A 17,425-nucleotide genomic window follows, 5' to 3' on the forward strand; every position below is an offset into this window, starting at 1 on the left:
TAAAAACAAAACAAATAAACCAAAAAAAAAAAAGGTTTAATTTTTCTGAGGTGCCCGGGTTGAAAACTGTGTTGTCCCAGTTGTGTATTGGACATGATGTGGGCTGCACGACCGCTGTCTGGGACCTCCTGCTGTGTTTATTTACAGCCCTGTTATCACCGCTAGGTACCAGGGCTATTATGTCACGCTGCCTGCCTCATTGACTGCCTGCTGCCACACAATCATCCTCCTCCTCCTGCTGCTGAATTTACCTCCTGCTGTCTGTGTGTTTCCACTGCCAGGGAGCACATACAATGGCGCTTCCAACATGCGTGCGCAACCAGCTATTTATTACGCTCAAAAATAGCTGCATTTCTTTAAAAAAAATATATAAAAGAGAAATAAGTTAAGAAGAAGAAGACGATATAGAAAAAGAAGGAAAAGAAGAAGAAGAAGAAGAAGGAGAAGAAGAAGAAGGAGAAGAAGATGAAGAAGATGAAGAAGAAGAAGATGAAGAAGATGAAGAAGATGAAGAAGATGAAGAAGAAGAAGAAGATGAAGAAGATGAAGAAGATGATGAAGAAGATGATGAAGAAGATGAAGAAGAAGATGAAGAAGAAGATGAAGAAGAAGATGAAGAAGATGAAGAAGATGAAAAAGAAGAAGAAGATGAAAAAGAAGAAGAAGATGAAGAAGAAGATGAAGAAGATGAGGAAGAAGAAGAAGAAGAAGAAGAAGAAGAAGAAGAAGAAGAAGAAGAAGAAGAAGAAGAAGAAGAAGAAGAAGAAGAAGAAGAAGAAGAAGAAGAAGAAGAAGAAGAAGAAGAAGAAGAAGAAGAAGAAGAAGAAGAAGAAGAAGAAGATGATGATGATGATGATGATGATGATGATGATGATGATGAAGAAGAAGAAGAAGACGATATAGAAGAAGAAGAAGATATGGAAGAAGATATAGAAGAAGAAGATATAGAAGAAGAAGATTTAGAAGAAGAAGATATAGAAGATAAAGAAGAAGAAGAAGAAGTATATACAGTACTGAACAACATTTTGGACACAACTTCTCTTTCCATCTTTTTTTTTTTTAAAGGAACATCCCCACATAATCACTTGCTGTTACTTGGAAAAAAAGATGTTTCTTGCATCATTCACCCTCAAAACAAGTGTTGGAAGCTATTTAAGGCCAATTCGAATAGTCAGCTCGAATAATGAGCTCGAATACCGACTCGAATAGTGAGGTCGAAGTCCGAGGTCGAATCGAATAGTAAAAAATATTCGACTCGAATATTCGACCGAATTCGAATAATTTACTATTCGAATTCGACCAAACTCGAATTATAAAAAGGGGTATCCGAGCATCACTACCCCATAGAGCACAATGTTATTAGCAGCTTTTGCAGTGCCCACCACATAATAAAAGTGCACAATATTTAAAGTGGGATTGTCACCATAAAAATCACATTTCAACAGCAACTGGTCTGAGTGTATTAAGTGATAACAATGCAATCCTGTATTCAAAACTTTTTCTGCTGTTTTGGTTTGGAGTTATCACATACCTTAAGCACACTGGCCTTTTAATTGCCATTGCCATCGACTGGCAAAACAGTTGCATTGCTGGGGGGGTCTTTTTATCTATAATATATTCCTCCTCTTCCCTTTATTTACCCTTTATTCTAATGACATAAGACCGTGCACTTACTAGTATAGACCTCAGTGGGAGTGTCTGAAGACTCTGGGAGGAGGTTGGGTAATGAATACACAATTAGCAAGAGTAAATTACACAATTAGGTGAGGGAGTAAATTATGTCAGGACTAGCTTCATTCAAAGGTAACCAAGATGGAAACGGCATAGAATAGGATTCTCTGCTTTTCCTTTATAAAATTCACAGGAATCATAACGTGTACACTACAGTGCAATACATCTGTTATGCAAATAGAATTAGTATTTATCTACTTACATATATGTGTTTTTTATTTCTGGGTTAGCATGGGAGTCACTTGTTCTCTAAAGGTAATAGGAAGTCTCAATATAAAAATCATGTAGTGGAAGTCTGAATACAAAAAAACATAGGGAAATTAATATAACACCAATAGGAAGTCTCAATATGAAAATTGTATAGTGGAAGTCTCAATACAAAAATCATAGGGAAATACATATAACGGCAATAGAAAGTCTCAGTACAAGAAACACATAGTGCAAGCCTCCAGTATAGATGGCCTGAACCTCCAATTTTCGGTTCGCGAACTTGCGCGAAAGTTCGGTTCGCGCGAACTTCCGTGAACCGCAATAGACTTCAATTGGGAGGCAAACTTTGAAAACTAGAATAATTTATCCTGGCCAGAAAAGTGATGGAAAAGATGTTTTAAGGGCAAAAATCACATTGAATGCTAAATTGGAGGCCTAAAGTGCTTTAAAACATCTTGCATGTGTATACATCAATCAGGGAGTGTAATTAGTGTACTACTTCTGACACACCAAACTCACTGTGTAATGCACCGCAGACAGCTGTTTGCGTAGTGACGGCCGTACTAGACTGGTGCGCACCATGGCCAAAGTGCAGGCCGTGGCGGTTTTCAAGCCCATATGGTCGCCGGGCTGTGGTAGCTCACTGATAAAACAACAGTGACTGTCCAGCTGATCAAATTTGGTCTGTCCACAATGAAGCAACGACCTTATTATCTTTGGTGTGCCACCCCCCGAGACACTCATATAGCCGTTGGTAATTGCTTCATTGTGATACGCAAGCCCCTTCACCGCGGCAAGGTAATGATCACGAAGGGGAATGGGCACATGTACATGCCTTTTGTTTTGTTGTTGCAGCTGCAGTGCAGCCAGAAAAATTAGGCAGGCATGTACACACACCAGAAAAATTATTAAAAAATTCAGGAATCCGCCTGGAGTCCTGGACCCAGTTGGTGGTGGCGGAGAAGGCAGTCAAGCGGCCTGTGGGCAGAGATGCTGTGTGAGGAGCGACTTAGTCTTGGGGCAGGCAGCCAGTCATACGGCGTGCAGGCAGAGATGCTGTGTGTGGGCAGTAGCCCTCCGGGATCCATGCCTCATTCATTTTAATAAAGGTGAGGTACTGAACACTTTTGTGACTATGGCGACTTCTCAGTGACAATGCCTCCAGCTGCGCTGAAGGCCCTTTCTGACAGGACGCTTGAGGTAGGGCAAGACAGAAGTTGAATGGCAAATTGGGACAGCTCTGGCCACAGCAGGGATGGTCGTAGTCAGCCAACTTCGCTACGCTGGAAATACGCGTAGTCTTACGCAATTACGCTTCGCCAAACTACGGCTTCGAAAACAAATATTCGCTTTGTATGCATTTTGTAGAATACGCGTTAAAATACGCAATTATGCATAGTGCGAAGTGTAGTGTATGCGAATACTTATGCCCGTATGCAGAAAATTGTATGCATTAATTTCTTTATAAATGCATATACTGCGAACCCTTCTATGCGTACATTCCCCTTTCCAATGCGTTAATTTGTATGCATACAATCGCATGCGGAAAATTAGACGCGAGTAATGCATTCGTAGTTCACTACGCAATACACATGTTAACTACGCATAGTGGGCGTAAGCTACGCGTAGCAGTACTTCGCTACGCGTAAATTCGTAAGCGTAGTTTTGAAACTTCGCCTATTAACTACGATGCGTAGATGCAAACTACGATGCGTAAATTCGCACTGGCGTAGTTTCTGCTCATCCCTGGGCCACAGGTCAAGCCTGCACATACAGTAGTCCAAGGGTTCATCGCTGCTCACAGTGTCTACATCCACACTTAAAGGGGAACTTCAGCCTAAACAAACATACTGTCATTAAAGGATACCACAACTGAAATGTGACATAATGAGATAGACATGTTTATGTACAGTGCCTAGCACACAAATAACTATGCTGTGTTCATTTTTTCTTTCTGTGCCTGAAAGAGTTAAATATCAGGTATGTAAGTGGCTGACTCAGTCCTGACACAGACAGGAAGTGACTACAGTGTGACCCTCACTGATAAGAAATTCCTCTTTTTATCTCTTTCTTGCTTTCAGAAGCCATTTTCTGCTAGGAAAGTATTTTATAGGTGGAATTTCTTATCAGGGAGGGTCACACTGTAGTCACTTCCTGTCTGAGTCAGGACTGAGTCAGCCACTTACATACCTGATATTTAACTCTTTCAGGCACAGAAAGAAAAAATGAACACAGCATAGGTATTTGTGTGCTAGGCACTGTACATACACATGTCTATCTCAACATGTCACATGTCAGTTGTGGTATCCTTTAAGTTACATTAGTTATGTCAATTAGAATAGATAGGTAATATAATCTTTTACCCACCCTGTTTTAAAAGAACAGGCAAATGTTTGTGATTCATGGGGGCTGCCATCTTTGTCATGGGGGCAGCCATCTTTTTGGTTGAAAGGAGGTGACAGGGAGCATGAGACACAGTTCCAACTGTCCTGTGTCCTGATAACCCCTCCCAGCTGCACGCACTAGGCTTCAAATGTAAAATTCAAAATGTAAAAGAAAAAAAATTGCACCAAAACAGCAGAAATAAAACAACATCATCAGAAATCCCATCATGCTTTGCACAGCATAAGGGGAAAACTGCCCGGGCAGTTTTCTTCTGTGCAGCTAAAAATGAGGCTTGTATAAGAGAAACAAAGTTCTGATGCTGTGAAATTGTTAAAGAAACACCAGGCCTTTTCAGTGCTGCTGAGTCGATTTTTAGTCTGGAGGTTCACTTTAAGGCCAGGTAGTCAGATACCTGCCAGTCAAGGTGTTGGTGGAGGGTGGATCCAGAAGGGCTAAGGCGAGGTGTCTGCATGTCCGACATCACCATGAGATCGCAGGAGCGTCCTGTCCTTGCCTGCTTGGACATGGGAGAAGGATTACTGGCAGTGGTACTTTATTGCGTTGTGCTGTGACATCACCCATAAACACATTGTAAAGCATAGTTGCCAGCTTGTTCTGCATGTGTTGCATCCTTTCTGCCTTCTGGTGAGTTGGTAAAATGTCCACCACTTTGTGCCTATACCGAGGGTCTAGTAGCGTGGCCACCCAGTACAGCTCATTCACCTTGAGTTTTTTTATACAGTGGTCCCTCAACAGGCTGGACGGCATGAAAGACGCCATCTGCACTAAGTTGGATCCAGACATACTATCCACCTCCTCTTGCTCTTCCTCAGTGATGTCAGGTAAGTCCTCCTCCTGCATCAAGCCACTAACAATACCACGGGAATGTCGAGCAGCACAAGCCCCCTGTGACGCCTGCTGCGGTTGCTCTTCTGCCACCTCCTCCTCCAAAGAAACACCTTTCTCATCATCTGAATCTAACTTCTCTTCCTCACACGACTCTTCCCCCACCTCCTCCCTCTGTGCTGCCGCAGGTGTTGAGGAAACATCTGATTCTGAAAATTGCTCCCACAACTGTTCCTGCCATAACTGTTCCTGTTTACGCTCCTCCACCACTCTACGCACGGCACGCTCCAGGAAGTAAGCGTACGGGATCAAGTCGCTGATGGTGCCTTCACTGCGAATCACCAGGTTAGTCACCTCCTCAAACGGCCGCATGAGCATGCATGCATTTCGCACCAGTGTCCAGTTGTCGGGCCAGAACATCCCCATCTCCCCAAATGGTGTCCTTTTACTGTAATTGTACAGGTACTGGGTGACGGCTTTCTCCTGTTCTAGCAGGCGACAGAACATGACCAGGGTTGAATTCCAGCGAGTCGGGCTATCACATATCAAGCGTCTCAAAGGCAAGTTGTTTCTCAGCTGAATGTCCGCAAAGCGTGCCATGGCAGTGCAAGACCGCCTGAAATGCCCACACAACTTCCTGGCCTGCTTCAGGACGTCCTCTAAGCCTGGCTACTTTGACACAAATCTTTGAATGACTAGATTCAGCACATGTGCCATGCAGGGTACATGTGTCAGCTTTCCCAAATTCAATGCGGAAAGGAGATTGCTGCCATTGTCACACACCACGTTGCCGATCTCCAGCTGGTGCGGGGTCAGCCACTGATCCACCTGTTTGTTAAGAGCAGCCAGGAGAGCTGGTCCAGTGTGACTCTCCGCTTTGAGGCAAGACATATCTAAGATGGCGTGACACCGTCGTACCTGGCATGCAGCATAGGCCCTGGGGAGATGGGGCTGCGTACCTGGAGAGATCACAGCACCAGTAGAGTTGAACTGCCACCCAGCCAAGGAGGAGGAGGACGATGACAGAGAAGAGGATGTAGCAGGAGGAGAGGAGGTGGCAGGAGGCCTGCCTGCAAGCTGTTGAGGTGTCACAAGCTGGTCCGCTGCACAGCCACGTACTCCCTGCTTGCCATCGGTCACCAGGTTGACCCAATGGGCTGTGTAAGTAATGTAGCAGCCCTGACCGTGCTTGACCAGGCATCTGTGGTCAGGTGGACCCTTGACCCAACGCTGTGTGCTAGAGATGACACCACTTGCCTCTCCACTTCACGGTACAGTTTGGGTATAGCCTTTTTAGAGAAATAATTGCGGCCTGGTATCTTCCACTGCGGTGTCCCAATGGCCACAAATTTATGGAAGGCCTCAGAGTCCACCAGTTGGTATGGTAACAGCTGGCGAGCTAACAGTTCCACCACGCCAGCTGTCAGACGCTGGGCAAGGGGGTGACTGGCAGAAATTGGCTTCTTCCACTCAAAGATGTCCTTAACGGACACCTGGCTGCTGTGGGCAGAGGAGCAGGAACCGCTCAAGGGCAGAGGCGAAATGGAGGAGGGTGGCTGTGAAAGGTGCAAGGGAGAAAGCGGCTGAAGATGCTGCACCTGAAGGAGGAAGAGGAGAAGGAGGGTGGCTTTTATTTTGTGTGCTGCTTTTGCTCAGGTGCTCTTCCCATTGCAGTTTGTGCCTTTTCTCTATGTGCCTTCATAAGGCACTTGTCCCCACGTGAGTGTTGGCCTTTCCACGGCTCAATTTTTGGAGGCAGAGAGTACAGATGGCATTGCTCCAATCTGAGGCAGACATATTAAAAAATTTCCAAACCGCTGAGCCCCCCTGGGGTGATGGCACTATGGTGGCATCAGCAGCTGATGTTGAAGGGCATGTTGGCTGGCTGTACATAGGTGGCGATACATGGTGCCAGACACTGCCACCAGCTGTTTCTGATGATGAGCTCCACCTGCTTCTTTCAGGAACTCGTCTCCTCCTACTCCTCTCTGACTCCCCCTCTGAACTGTCCCCTTGGTCATCTTGTCTCTTAGGAACCCATGTAGAATCCGTATCATCATAATCATCCTGCCCAGCTTCGCTTGCCTCAGACACCTCCAAAAATGCACCAACAGCAGGTACTTCAACATCCTCCTCCTCACACGTTACATCCATAGTGTCGCCGCCTAACTCAGACATATGATGTGGTGTAACTTGCTTAGCGCCTTCATCTGGTTGTAACAATAATGGCTATGAATAAGTTAATTCCCCACCAATTAACACCTGCAAAGTGTCAAATGCAGCGGATATGGTGGTGCTTGTAGTAGCGCTGGTGGCTGCGGAAGATGAGGTGTTCTGTGTTAAATAGTCAACCACGTCCTGACAATCTTGGGAGTTGATGGGACGTGCCTTCTTCTGAGCACTGTACTTTGGGCCAGGGCCGCATGAAATCACATCAAAACGACCTCGCACAGACCTGCTGGGTGGCCTTCCTCTTGGTCTGCCTCTACCTCTACCTGTTTTGTTCGTTGTGTCCATATCAGGGGGGAAGAAGTGAAAGGTATGCACTGACTTGACTAATACAATGTGCAGTCACACAGGTGCAGTTAACAGGTATGCACGGAGTGGTATATCCCACTGCGTGCACTCACATAGGTAGGTGGGTACACTGAACACAACAGGTAGGTATATGCAGTGATGTGGTGGGTGCACTGAACACAACAGGTAGGTATATGCAGTGATGGGTATTACAATGTGCACCTGTCACACACAGACAGGTAGTGGACAGGCACAGTGAAACTGCGTGCGCTCAACTCACATAGGTAGGTGGGTGCACTGTGAACAACAGGTAGGTAGGTATATGCAGTGATGGGTGTTACAATGTGCACCTGTCACACACAGACAGGTAGCAGGTAGCGGACAGGCACAGTGACACTGCGTGCGCTCAACTCACATAGGTAGGTGGGTGCACTGAGAACAACAGGTAGGTAGGTATATCCAGTACTGGGTATTACAATGTGCACCTGTCACACACACAGGTAGTTACTGAATGTGCTGGGCTTGGCAGTGGCACACACACAGTATGAATTATCAGGGCTGTCTATGCAACACAAGTGTCAGTGGGACACACAGGAAAAAAAATAGATCACAAGAACAAGATTAGCTCTCAAAAGAGCTGTTGTGGGGTGCTATTTTAGCAATAAGAATCAGCAAGGAGCAAGCTAAGAAGCCTACAAGAGCCTAACTAATCTTTCCCTATGAGAGTCTTCAGCAGCAGCAGCTTTCCCTTCTCGATTTACTGCAGGCACAGGAGTGAGTAAAATGGCCGGCGATGCCTGCCTTTTATAAGGGGGTGAGTGGCTCCAGGAGGGAGTGTAGCCTGATTGACTACAATGTGCCTGCTGACTGTGATGTAGAGGGTCAAAGTTGACCCTAATTGTGCATTATGGGGGCAAACCGAACTTCCGGTAAAGTTTGTGGTTCTCCGCGATCATGAACCCCCGGAAATTCGCCGGGAACCGTTTGCCGGCGAACCGTTCGGGCCATCTCTAGCCTCCAGTTGCTAATTTTTTTTTTGTAATGTGGCTAATTGCGGCTTCATGGCAGGAAGGGGCGGGGGTGCCAGTTTATGTCATAGCAAAAAATCGATAAAGATTACCAATATTTTACTATTAGAATTAAGTAGTAGGGTAGCACTTTCCCAAGGCATATGTCAAAGCAACAATAAAATAAAAACATATAATTGAATCTAAAGTTCTGTATATTGACATAGATTGACATAGAATAATTAACCCTATTATTATTATGTACTGTATATTTGATATTAATATTTTAGAACAAAACAATAACCTTTCTTTAGCGCTTTTCTACCATAGGACTCAAATCGCTTTATATATTGTAATTTGATATTTTAGAAGGAAAACAGCATATTAGAATTATCTTTTAATAGTAATATGATTAGATCTGCCTTGCACATCAGAAACTCAAACTAGACCTTCTTAAATGCAAAATGATATTTTTTCGCTCACGGTGATATTTGACTGTGTTATGTGCAAGCACGCTATCATCTCACACCTGATCTCCAAAGGCTTAATGTTTGATAAGTACACATGAGCAAAACGAAGACACTTTATCTTTCATAACAATGCGGCAAAGAGTTTCAAAATGCTGAAAAGTAAATGCAAATCTCTGCAGGAATCGTTAAGAACTCCATAGATTCCCATGCTGCCGCCATAATTTCTGGTTGGTAAACAGATTTGTATCAGCATAAGAAAACAAATTATAATGTTATTGCAGACTCCGAGATCTCACACTAGTGACGACCATATTTATATGGTTAAGCCAGAAGCAATAACTTGTGATAACAAAAGGCACAGACAACTTTTTTAATTTGATTGCCTGTATTATTACAGGTGTGTGCAAACAAAGTACTTTATAGTAAAAATAACATGCTGTGACAGCAAGTCCCATGGGGAAGAAATGGCAGTTTCTTTGTATGCGCAAGGTATATACTTTATTTTTACCTCATAAAAGTAACCCTTAAGATTTTGAGACAGATGAGGCAGAAAATAAATGACTCACCCCTTTTACAGCAGGGATGCCCTATGTGAAAACATGTATGCACAAATAAGTCACATGGCCCATATGCAGTTAACTTTTTCTCTTGCGTTTTCTTCTAGGAGATAATTTTTCATCTTCTATTTAAGATAACGTTTCAGAACTTGCTATCAAAATTATTTTGAGTATTTTCTTGTTTGCTGATGGTTTAAAAAACAACTTAACCTGCTGGGCGGTCTGGACGAGCTCAGCTCGTCCAGTACCGCCGGAGCCTGCCGCTCAGGCCCTGCTGGGCCGATTTGGCTCAAATAAAAAGCAGCACACGCAGCCGGCACTTTGCCAGCCGCGTGTGCTGCCTGATCGCCGCTCTGCGGCGAAACCGCCGCGAGCAGCGGCAAAAGAGGGTCCCCCCAGCCGCCTGAGCCCAGCGTAGCCGGAACAAAAAGTTCCGGCCAGCGCTAAGGGCTGGATCGGAGGCGGCTGACGTCAGGACGTCGGCTGACGTCGATGACGTCACTCCGCTCGTCGCTATGGCGACGATGTAAGCAAAACAAGGAAGGCCGCTCATTGCGGCCTTCCTTGTTTATTCTGGGCGCCGGAGGCGATCGGAAGAACGCCTCCGGAGCGCCCTCTAGTGGGCTTTCATGCAGCCAACTTTCAGTTGGCTGCATGAAATAGTTTTTTTTTTATTAAAAAAAACCCCTCCCGCAGCCTGCCTGGCGATCTTAATAGAACGCCGGGCAGGTTAATGAAAAGTTTAAAAATATAACCCAGGAGATAGCTCAGGTGAAAAAGTGAAATGCATATGGGCCATACTGTTATGATCAAGGAGGTTCTGCTGACTCCACCACGGGCATGGCTACCCCTAGTGGGCAATGGACTACTTTGCTGCCTAATGACTTCCAGGTCATGACCCCTGGGACTGCCCCACCAGTGACAAAAGAGAACAGGTGACAAGTAATATAGTCAAATCACAAGCCAAGGGTTTTGGCAGGTGGAAGTCAAGCACAGCGTTAACCAAAGGTCAGGACAGACAGAGTTCTTGCATAGTCTGGATACAGGCCAAAGGTCAAGGCAGGTGGATAATGAGTGTAATTGGGTAATGACACCAAAGATCAGTAACAGGATATCAAGCAGGATACAGGCTGGCTAAGGAGCTGAGGGCTACACAGCTACCCCAAGCTGACAGAACAATCAGCACTTGGTGCAATGTAGAACAGGCTTTTAGAGTGTAGGGACTTTATTTCTAGAGCAAATTCACATATGTAGTGGGCACAAATTGGCCAACAATGAGCATGCACATAATGCTGTATGGCATTACACCTATCACCAAAGAAATAACAGCGGGAACTGTCTCGCACGAACGCACACATGGACGGGATGCTGGCAAGGGGAACATCAGTTATGATACATACTTAACCACTTCGCCATATCTGGACGCATATATCCGTCCAGATAGGCAGTGGTGCTGCAGCCGTGTGGTGCGCGCGATCGGGCGCGCGCCCGCGCGCGCCCCCGCTGCCTCCCGCTGCCCCCCCGATCAGTGAATGGGAATATAATTCCCATTCACCGATCCAAGTCCCCGGCAGAAATACCGACGCTTTCTCATCAGAGAGCGTGGTATTTCTGCCCCCAGGAAACAACTTCTCTTCATTTTAGTTCCTAGATGCGACATTGTTCGCATCTAGGAATTTTTTGAATGTGGCCATCTTGTGGCCAAATAGTAAACTGCACCCACATACCTGTATTGAATAAAAAATACATTATATTACATCTAAAATTGGCTATTTACCTCCCAAACTAAAATTACCCAAATACATTTTTGTATTAAAAAAATAATAAAAAAAATTACAATTAAAAAAAAAAAAACTACATAAATAGTTACCTAAGGGTCTGAACTTTTTAAATATACATGTCAAGAGAGTATCTTATTACATTTTTTAAAATTATAAGCTTGTAAATAGTGATGGACGCAAATTGAAAAAATGCACCTTTATTTCTAAATAAAATATCGGCGCCATAAATTGTGATAGGGACGTAATTTAAATGGTGTAATAAGCGGGACAAATGGGCACATAAAATGCATGGGTTTTAATTACTGTAGCATGTATTAATTTTAAACTATAATGGCCAAAAACTGAGAAATAATGATTTTTTTCCATTTCTATCTTAATCTTCCTGTTAAAATGTATTTACAGTAAAGTGGCTCTTAGCAAAATGTACTACCTAAAGAAAGCCTAATTAGTGGCGGAAAAAACGAGATATAGATCAATTGATTTTGATAAGTAGCGATAAAGTTATTAGCGAATGAATGGGAGGTGAACATTGCTCGGATGCATAAGATTTTCGAAGCTGTAGGCTGAAGTGGTTAATCATTTTTCCAGTGGTGACACTAATTTGTAAGTGAGAAAGAATGACAACCTGCCTTATAACTGGTATGCCTGGTGAAATCTGCTGCAATTGCCAAAGTATTTGAATGAGTTCTACAAACAGCAATAAGTAAGCGATAAAAAATGGTTGCTACAAATAAGGATAAAGGGGGCTTTCAAATTTCTCCACAAGACACTTTCTCCTGTTTCATGACCCAAGCCTCCTTATTGAGGCTCACAGGGCCGGTTTTAGCATAAGGCAATGTACAGGCACCTGATGATGGAAAGGCGGATCACTCCACACTCCCCTAGTGCCTCCCTCCCTCCCTCCCTCCTTCTCTATGCGAGTCCCGGGCAGAGAGTAAATGAGAGGTTACTCACCCGACTCATAGTTCAAAAAAGACATTCGTCCATCAAGTCCAAACAGAAAAAAAAAAGATACAAATAAAATAAAGAATAATAACAAAAAAATAAAACACCATTCTGAATTTGCACAAATTCCAGTTGATCAGAAGGCATTCCACATAGACGAGATCTCCCTTCAGTCAGGGGTACCCTTAGCTACTTGAAGGGACACTTAAGTGAAAAAAAAAAAAAAAAAAAAAAGTTTTACTCACCTAGGGCTTCCAATAGCCCCCTGCAGCTGTCCGGTGCCCTCGCCGTCTCCCTCCGATCCTCCTGGCCCCGCCAGCAGCCACTTCCTGTTTCGGTGACAGGAGCTGACAGGCTGGGGACGCGAGTGATTCTTCGCGTTCCTGGCCACAATAGCGCCATCTATGCTGCTATAGCATATATCATATACCATATAGCAGCATAGAGGGTGCTAATGTGTCTGGGAACGCCAAGAATCACTTCCGTCCCCAGCCTGTCAGCTCCTGTCACCGAAACAGGAAGTGGCTGCCGGCGGGGCCAGGAGGATCGGAGGGACACAGCGAGAGCACCGGACAGCTGCAGGGGGCTATTGGAAGCCCTAGGTGAGGTAAAACTCATTTTTTTGTTTGACTTAAGTGTCCCTTTAATACTGAGGTTGCTCTAGCAACCTAATACTTGGGGGCACCTCTAGCTACTTAGTATTGAGGGTACCTATGTCTACCTAATACTAAAGGGCACCTGCAGCTACCTATGAGAGGCAAGGGAAGTAAGGGAGAAGTGACAGCTAGGCCGGCACACTTGCGGTGCAGTTTGGCATGGGTTTGTAAGACCATGGAGGGCGAAGGCTAGGATGCCAGGACATCTGTGCCTATAGGGCTGTGATGTAAATCTGGGCCTGGGGGCTCATGGAGGTAGAAAAAGGCTTCTGTTCTTTGCATTGTGGGGGTCGGAGGTTTTGTCACCTCCCTTGAAGGGTACACTTCCACTGATTAAAGTTCTATGGCCAGTGATGAAAGAGGAAGGGTGAGAGCATAATCACTGCTTTCTTTTTCCTGAATACTGACTGATTAAGGGTCTATATGGCATGTTTTCTTGTTTGTATGTTACCTTCAATTGTAAATTAAGTCACCAAGAAATGTCCTTGTTTACTTAAAGAGCAGAAGTAGAACTTCAGCCTAAACAAACATACTGTCATTAAGTTACATTAGTTATGTTAATTAAAATAGATAGGTAATATAATCTCTTACCCACCCTGTTTTAAAAGAATAGACAAATGTTTGTGATTTCATGGGGGCAGCCATCTTTTTGGTTGAAAGAAGGTGACAGGGAGCATGAGACACAGTTCCTTACTGTCCTGTGTCCTGATCACCCCTCCCAGTTGCTAGACAACATGAACAACAATATAGGAAATCCCATCATGCTTTGTACAGCATCAGGGGAAAAAAGCCAGGGCAGTTTTCTTTGATGGGGCGGAGCTTAGCTAAAAATGCAGCTAAAATGATAGTTCTATAAGAAAAACAAAGTTCTGATGCTGTGAAACTGTTAAAGAAACACCAGGCCTTTTCAGTTCTGCTGAGTAGATTTTTAGTCTGGAGGTTCACTTTAAGTGACAGCCCACATGAATGTCCTGACATGGACAGTGTGCATCAGTCACATCATTCAGCTATGATCTGATCTCTGATTGTAAAAATCTGGTTGAATAATTGTATTTGAGCAAACCTGTTGTGTTCATCTTTACAAAGCCACTGCCTACTCCTAAGAGGCCAGCCACCCCGGCCCCACCTCCCCTGAGCAGTCATTAGAAGTTTGGAAACCTGAGGCCAGGGAGGCAGATTTCTCAAGAACAGCGTACAATTTAAAGAGAGTGGTATGCAGTGACCGGGCCTGCTAAAGTAATCACCAATTCTTCTTACTCATGCAAGTGATAACCCCCCTCCCCAAGTGCTGACTCCCATATCCCATGTTGCAGAGTAGCACTGCAGAGCATTTAATTTACCTGCTCCATCTTCCCTGCAGCTGTGTGTGCTATGTGTAGCGCTCATGATGCATGTCACAGGATTTAAAATTGTCTATGCATTTATTTAATGCTGTACTTATAACAAAATAGGAAGGGGAATATCTGGTCCACCAATTCAAAGATTCTCAACAACTAACTGCTGACTGCTCACATCCAATGCAGAGTAGTGAGCCGAGCGGTGGAAGTAAGAGACAGACCTCTTTGGTATGTCTCCTTTGCTACTCTGCCTCCCCCGTACATATTCCCATAAGACTCTGCATGTGCAGACTTATTTTTCATAGTGTATGCTCCAGCAGCCAATTGTTGTTGTCCCATAGTAATCACTTTGGGACTATGCATGGGGGAGGCAGAGCAGCAATGTAGATATGCCAGAGAGGTATAAGTTTTCTTCCCAGTGCTCCGCTTGCTACTCTGCATTTTCAAGAGAGGGGTACCTATATTTGAGGGGTACTAATCTGGCTACCTCTATCTGGGGGGGGGGGGGGGGGGGTAATCTGGCTTACTATACATGGGGGCTTATCTGTGGCTACCTAGGTTTTGGGGTTCTAATCTGGCTACTTGTACATGGAGCAAATGTAGCTACCTATAGTGGGGGCCCTTCTTGCTACCTATACTAGCTGGCTACTTCATCATAACTATACCGAGGACCTATCTGCACACCAAGGTACTTTTTTTTTGGGGGGGGGGGGGGGGTTAATGAAAGTTTAGCTACGGGACCCCATGATGTGGAGTGATTGCAGCTGTGCCTCCCTGCTTACCCACAGTCTATCAGGAATCATAGCTTCAGAGGAAGCAGGAGCAGAAAACTGATCAGGCAGCTTGAGATTGCTGAGGATTTATGAACTGGAGCAATCCTTTATTTAAAATAGAATTCTCTGAAATGCATACTCAAACTGCTCCTGAACTTGGGCTCTAACAAGAACAGTATGTTAAATTAATTAAGTCAATTCACTTTTGACTAAGTTGACAACTAAGTAAGTCCACAAAATGGCAGGAAGGGAGGGGTGCTCTACTGTGATGCGCCAAACTGCTGAGTTTCTGCAGCACAGGAATACATTTCTTTAGCATCCTGTGCTTAATAAAGCCTGCAGAAGGTTAGCACTAAGAAAGTCCAGCTACAAGGAAACAACTGGAGGAACATTTGCCAAGGGAAAAAGGTACAGGGCAGATTTCTTGTCACTAACTGTCCCTCAAAGGAGCTCACAATCTAATCCCTACCATTGCCATATGCCTATATTATGTAGTGTAAGTACTGTAGTCTAGGGGGAGTTTTTAGGGGGAGCCAATTAACTTATCCATATGTTTTTGGAATGTGGGAGGAAACCGGAGTGCCCGGAGGAAACCCACGCAGACACGGAGAGAACATACAAACTCTTTGCAGATAGTGCCCTGGCTGGGATTCGAACCGGGGACCCAGCGCTGCAAGGCAAGAGCGCTAACCACTACGCCACCGTGCTGCTATAAAAATACAGAGCAATAATTAAAACCTATGCCCTATGGAAGCAAGGAAGAAGACAAGTCAGCAAACTGTATAAACCTGTCAGTGCAAAATATAATTTAGCTTTAAGCCAGCCTTTACTAGAATTCAAAAACTGCTACTGTTATTTTTATTATTGTTATCCTTTTTAATATTATTTTGTTATTTTTATCCTTTTTAAAGCACCAACATATTTTACAGCAATATAAAGTAATTCAATTAGAAATATGAATCAAACAATGACAAAAGCATGGCAAAGGCACAGTGGAGAACCCTGCACAAAGGAGCTTGCAATCTACAAGGTTCGATAGATAGATCTCCATGCAGGACCAGGCCTGAGTCACAGGGTTCTCTGCATATGTCAGGACATCCACATCACCTACATTGGACCATTCACACTATATCCAAAATGTAGCATATTTAACTAGATTTAGAATCAGGTTTATAGATTCATGTTCCTTTTTTCACATAAACAGCCAGCAGGCACCTTTACTATTTTAATCACCAAGAAGTATTTAACTCCATTACAGCAGTTACCTATATAATTGTATCTTAGAGGAAAATGAATTGTTTTCACAAACCTCACTATCAATGTATACATATACACAAAGCAGCTGTATTTGTACAGTTTACCAAAGTTGTTCCATTTTTGCTTACTTTTTCCTCACATAAATTGAATAAATATATAGGGAAATCCATGTTTGTACCACCAGTAAAGCTTTGTAAAAGGTTATATTTTGTAGGCTCTGTACCCTTCTAGAATGCTCAGAAATAGCAGCCTCCTTCTTATACAGTGTGCCCTTATTTTATTCAGTCTTATTTAGAAAATAATTATGTAAATAAGGGGAGATAGCACACTCAGAGGAGACAAGAACACAGGAATGGGTACATTTATTATTGACATTTAATCAAAAAAGGGGTTGCACACCTGATGCACAAAATTGCATAACATAGCAATAAACTTGTATGAGGCTTAACATGGGTGCTGGATCGTGGATAGGACCACAACCATAACTTACTAAATCTATACAAAATGATCCGCACACCAAGTAGTGATTTGCTCAAAGATTGTATTGTGTTAAGAAAAATAAAGCACAACAAAATTACAAGCATGTAAGGCTTAGTATAGCCTGTAAGCATCAGCAGCTGTTAACACAATGGTTATACAAAATACATAGAGAATTTAACAGGTTCACACAAGCAAGGAATGCAGTAAATGCACACTGAGTCCATAAATTGAAGCAATGATACAAACTGTGAGCATATAACGGACCAGTGATAGTAACAATGTACAAGTGAAACCTAGCTCATAATTCCAAGAGCCCTGACAGCGCTGTTTCCTCTACCTTTCTCAAAGGGTTCTGGATGTCAGGATCCGGCTGCTGTAGATGATACCGGCATGCAGCGTTGTTTAAATACTACCTATAGCCCCAAATTGCCAGACTGGACACCGGGGGCCGGCCCCTGACGCGTCTGACGTCA

The 17,425-nt window shown here is 43.9% G+C and overlaps 1 protein-coding gene across 1 annotated transcript in view; it reads left to right on the forward strand.

Annotated features, from left to right (window-relative positions):
- Positions 1-437: 437 nt before the first annotated feature.
- The window catches only part of LOC137561570 (high mobility group nucleosome-binding domain-containing protein 5-like), a gene marked incomplete at both ends in the record, with an annotated part of 92,980 nt that continues 75,992 nt past the window's right edge, over positions 438-17,425 (forward strand). The window contains 2 exons of the mRNA XM_068272881.1: positions 438-843; positions 12,653-12,683. Coding sequence (XP_068128982.1) covers positions 438-843; positions 12,653-12,683 — 437 coding nt within the window. The remainder of the gene's footprint in view (positions 844-12,652; positions 12,684-17,425) is intronic.

Source organism: Hyperolius riggenbachi, chromosome 3 (genome assembly GCF_040937935.1).
Source record: "Hyperolius riggenbachi isolate aHypRig1 chromosome 3, aHypRig1.pri, whole genome shotgun sequence".
In the NCBI taxonomy this organism is placed as follows: Eukaryota; Metazoa; Chordata; class Amphibia; order Anura; family Hyperoliidae; genus Hyperolius; species Hyperolius riggenbachi.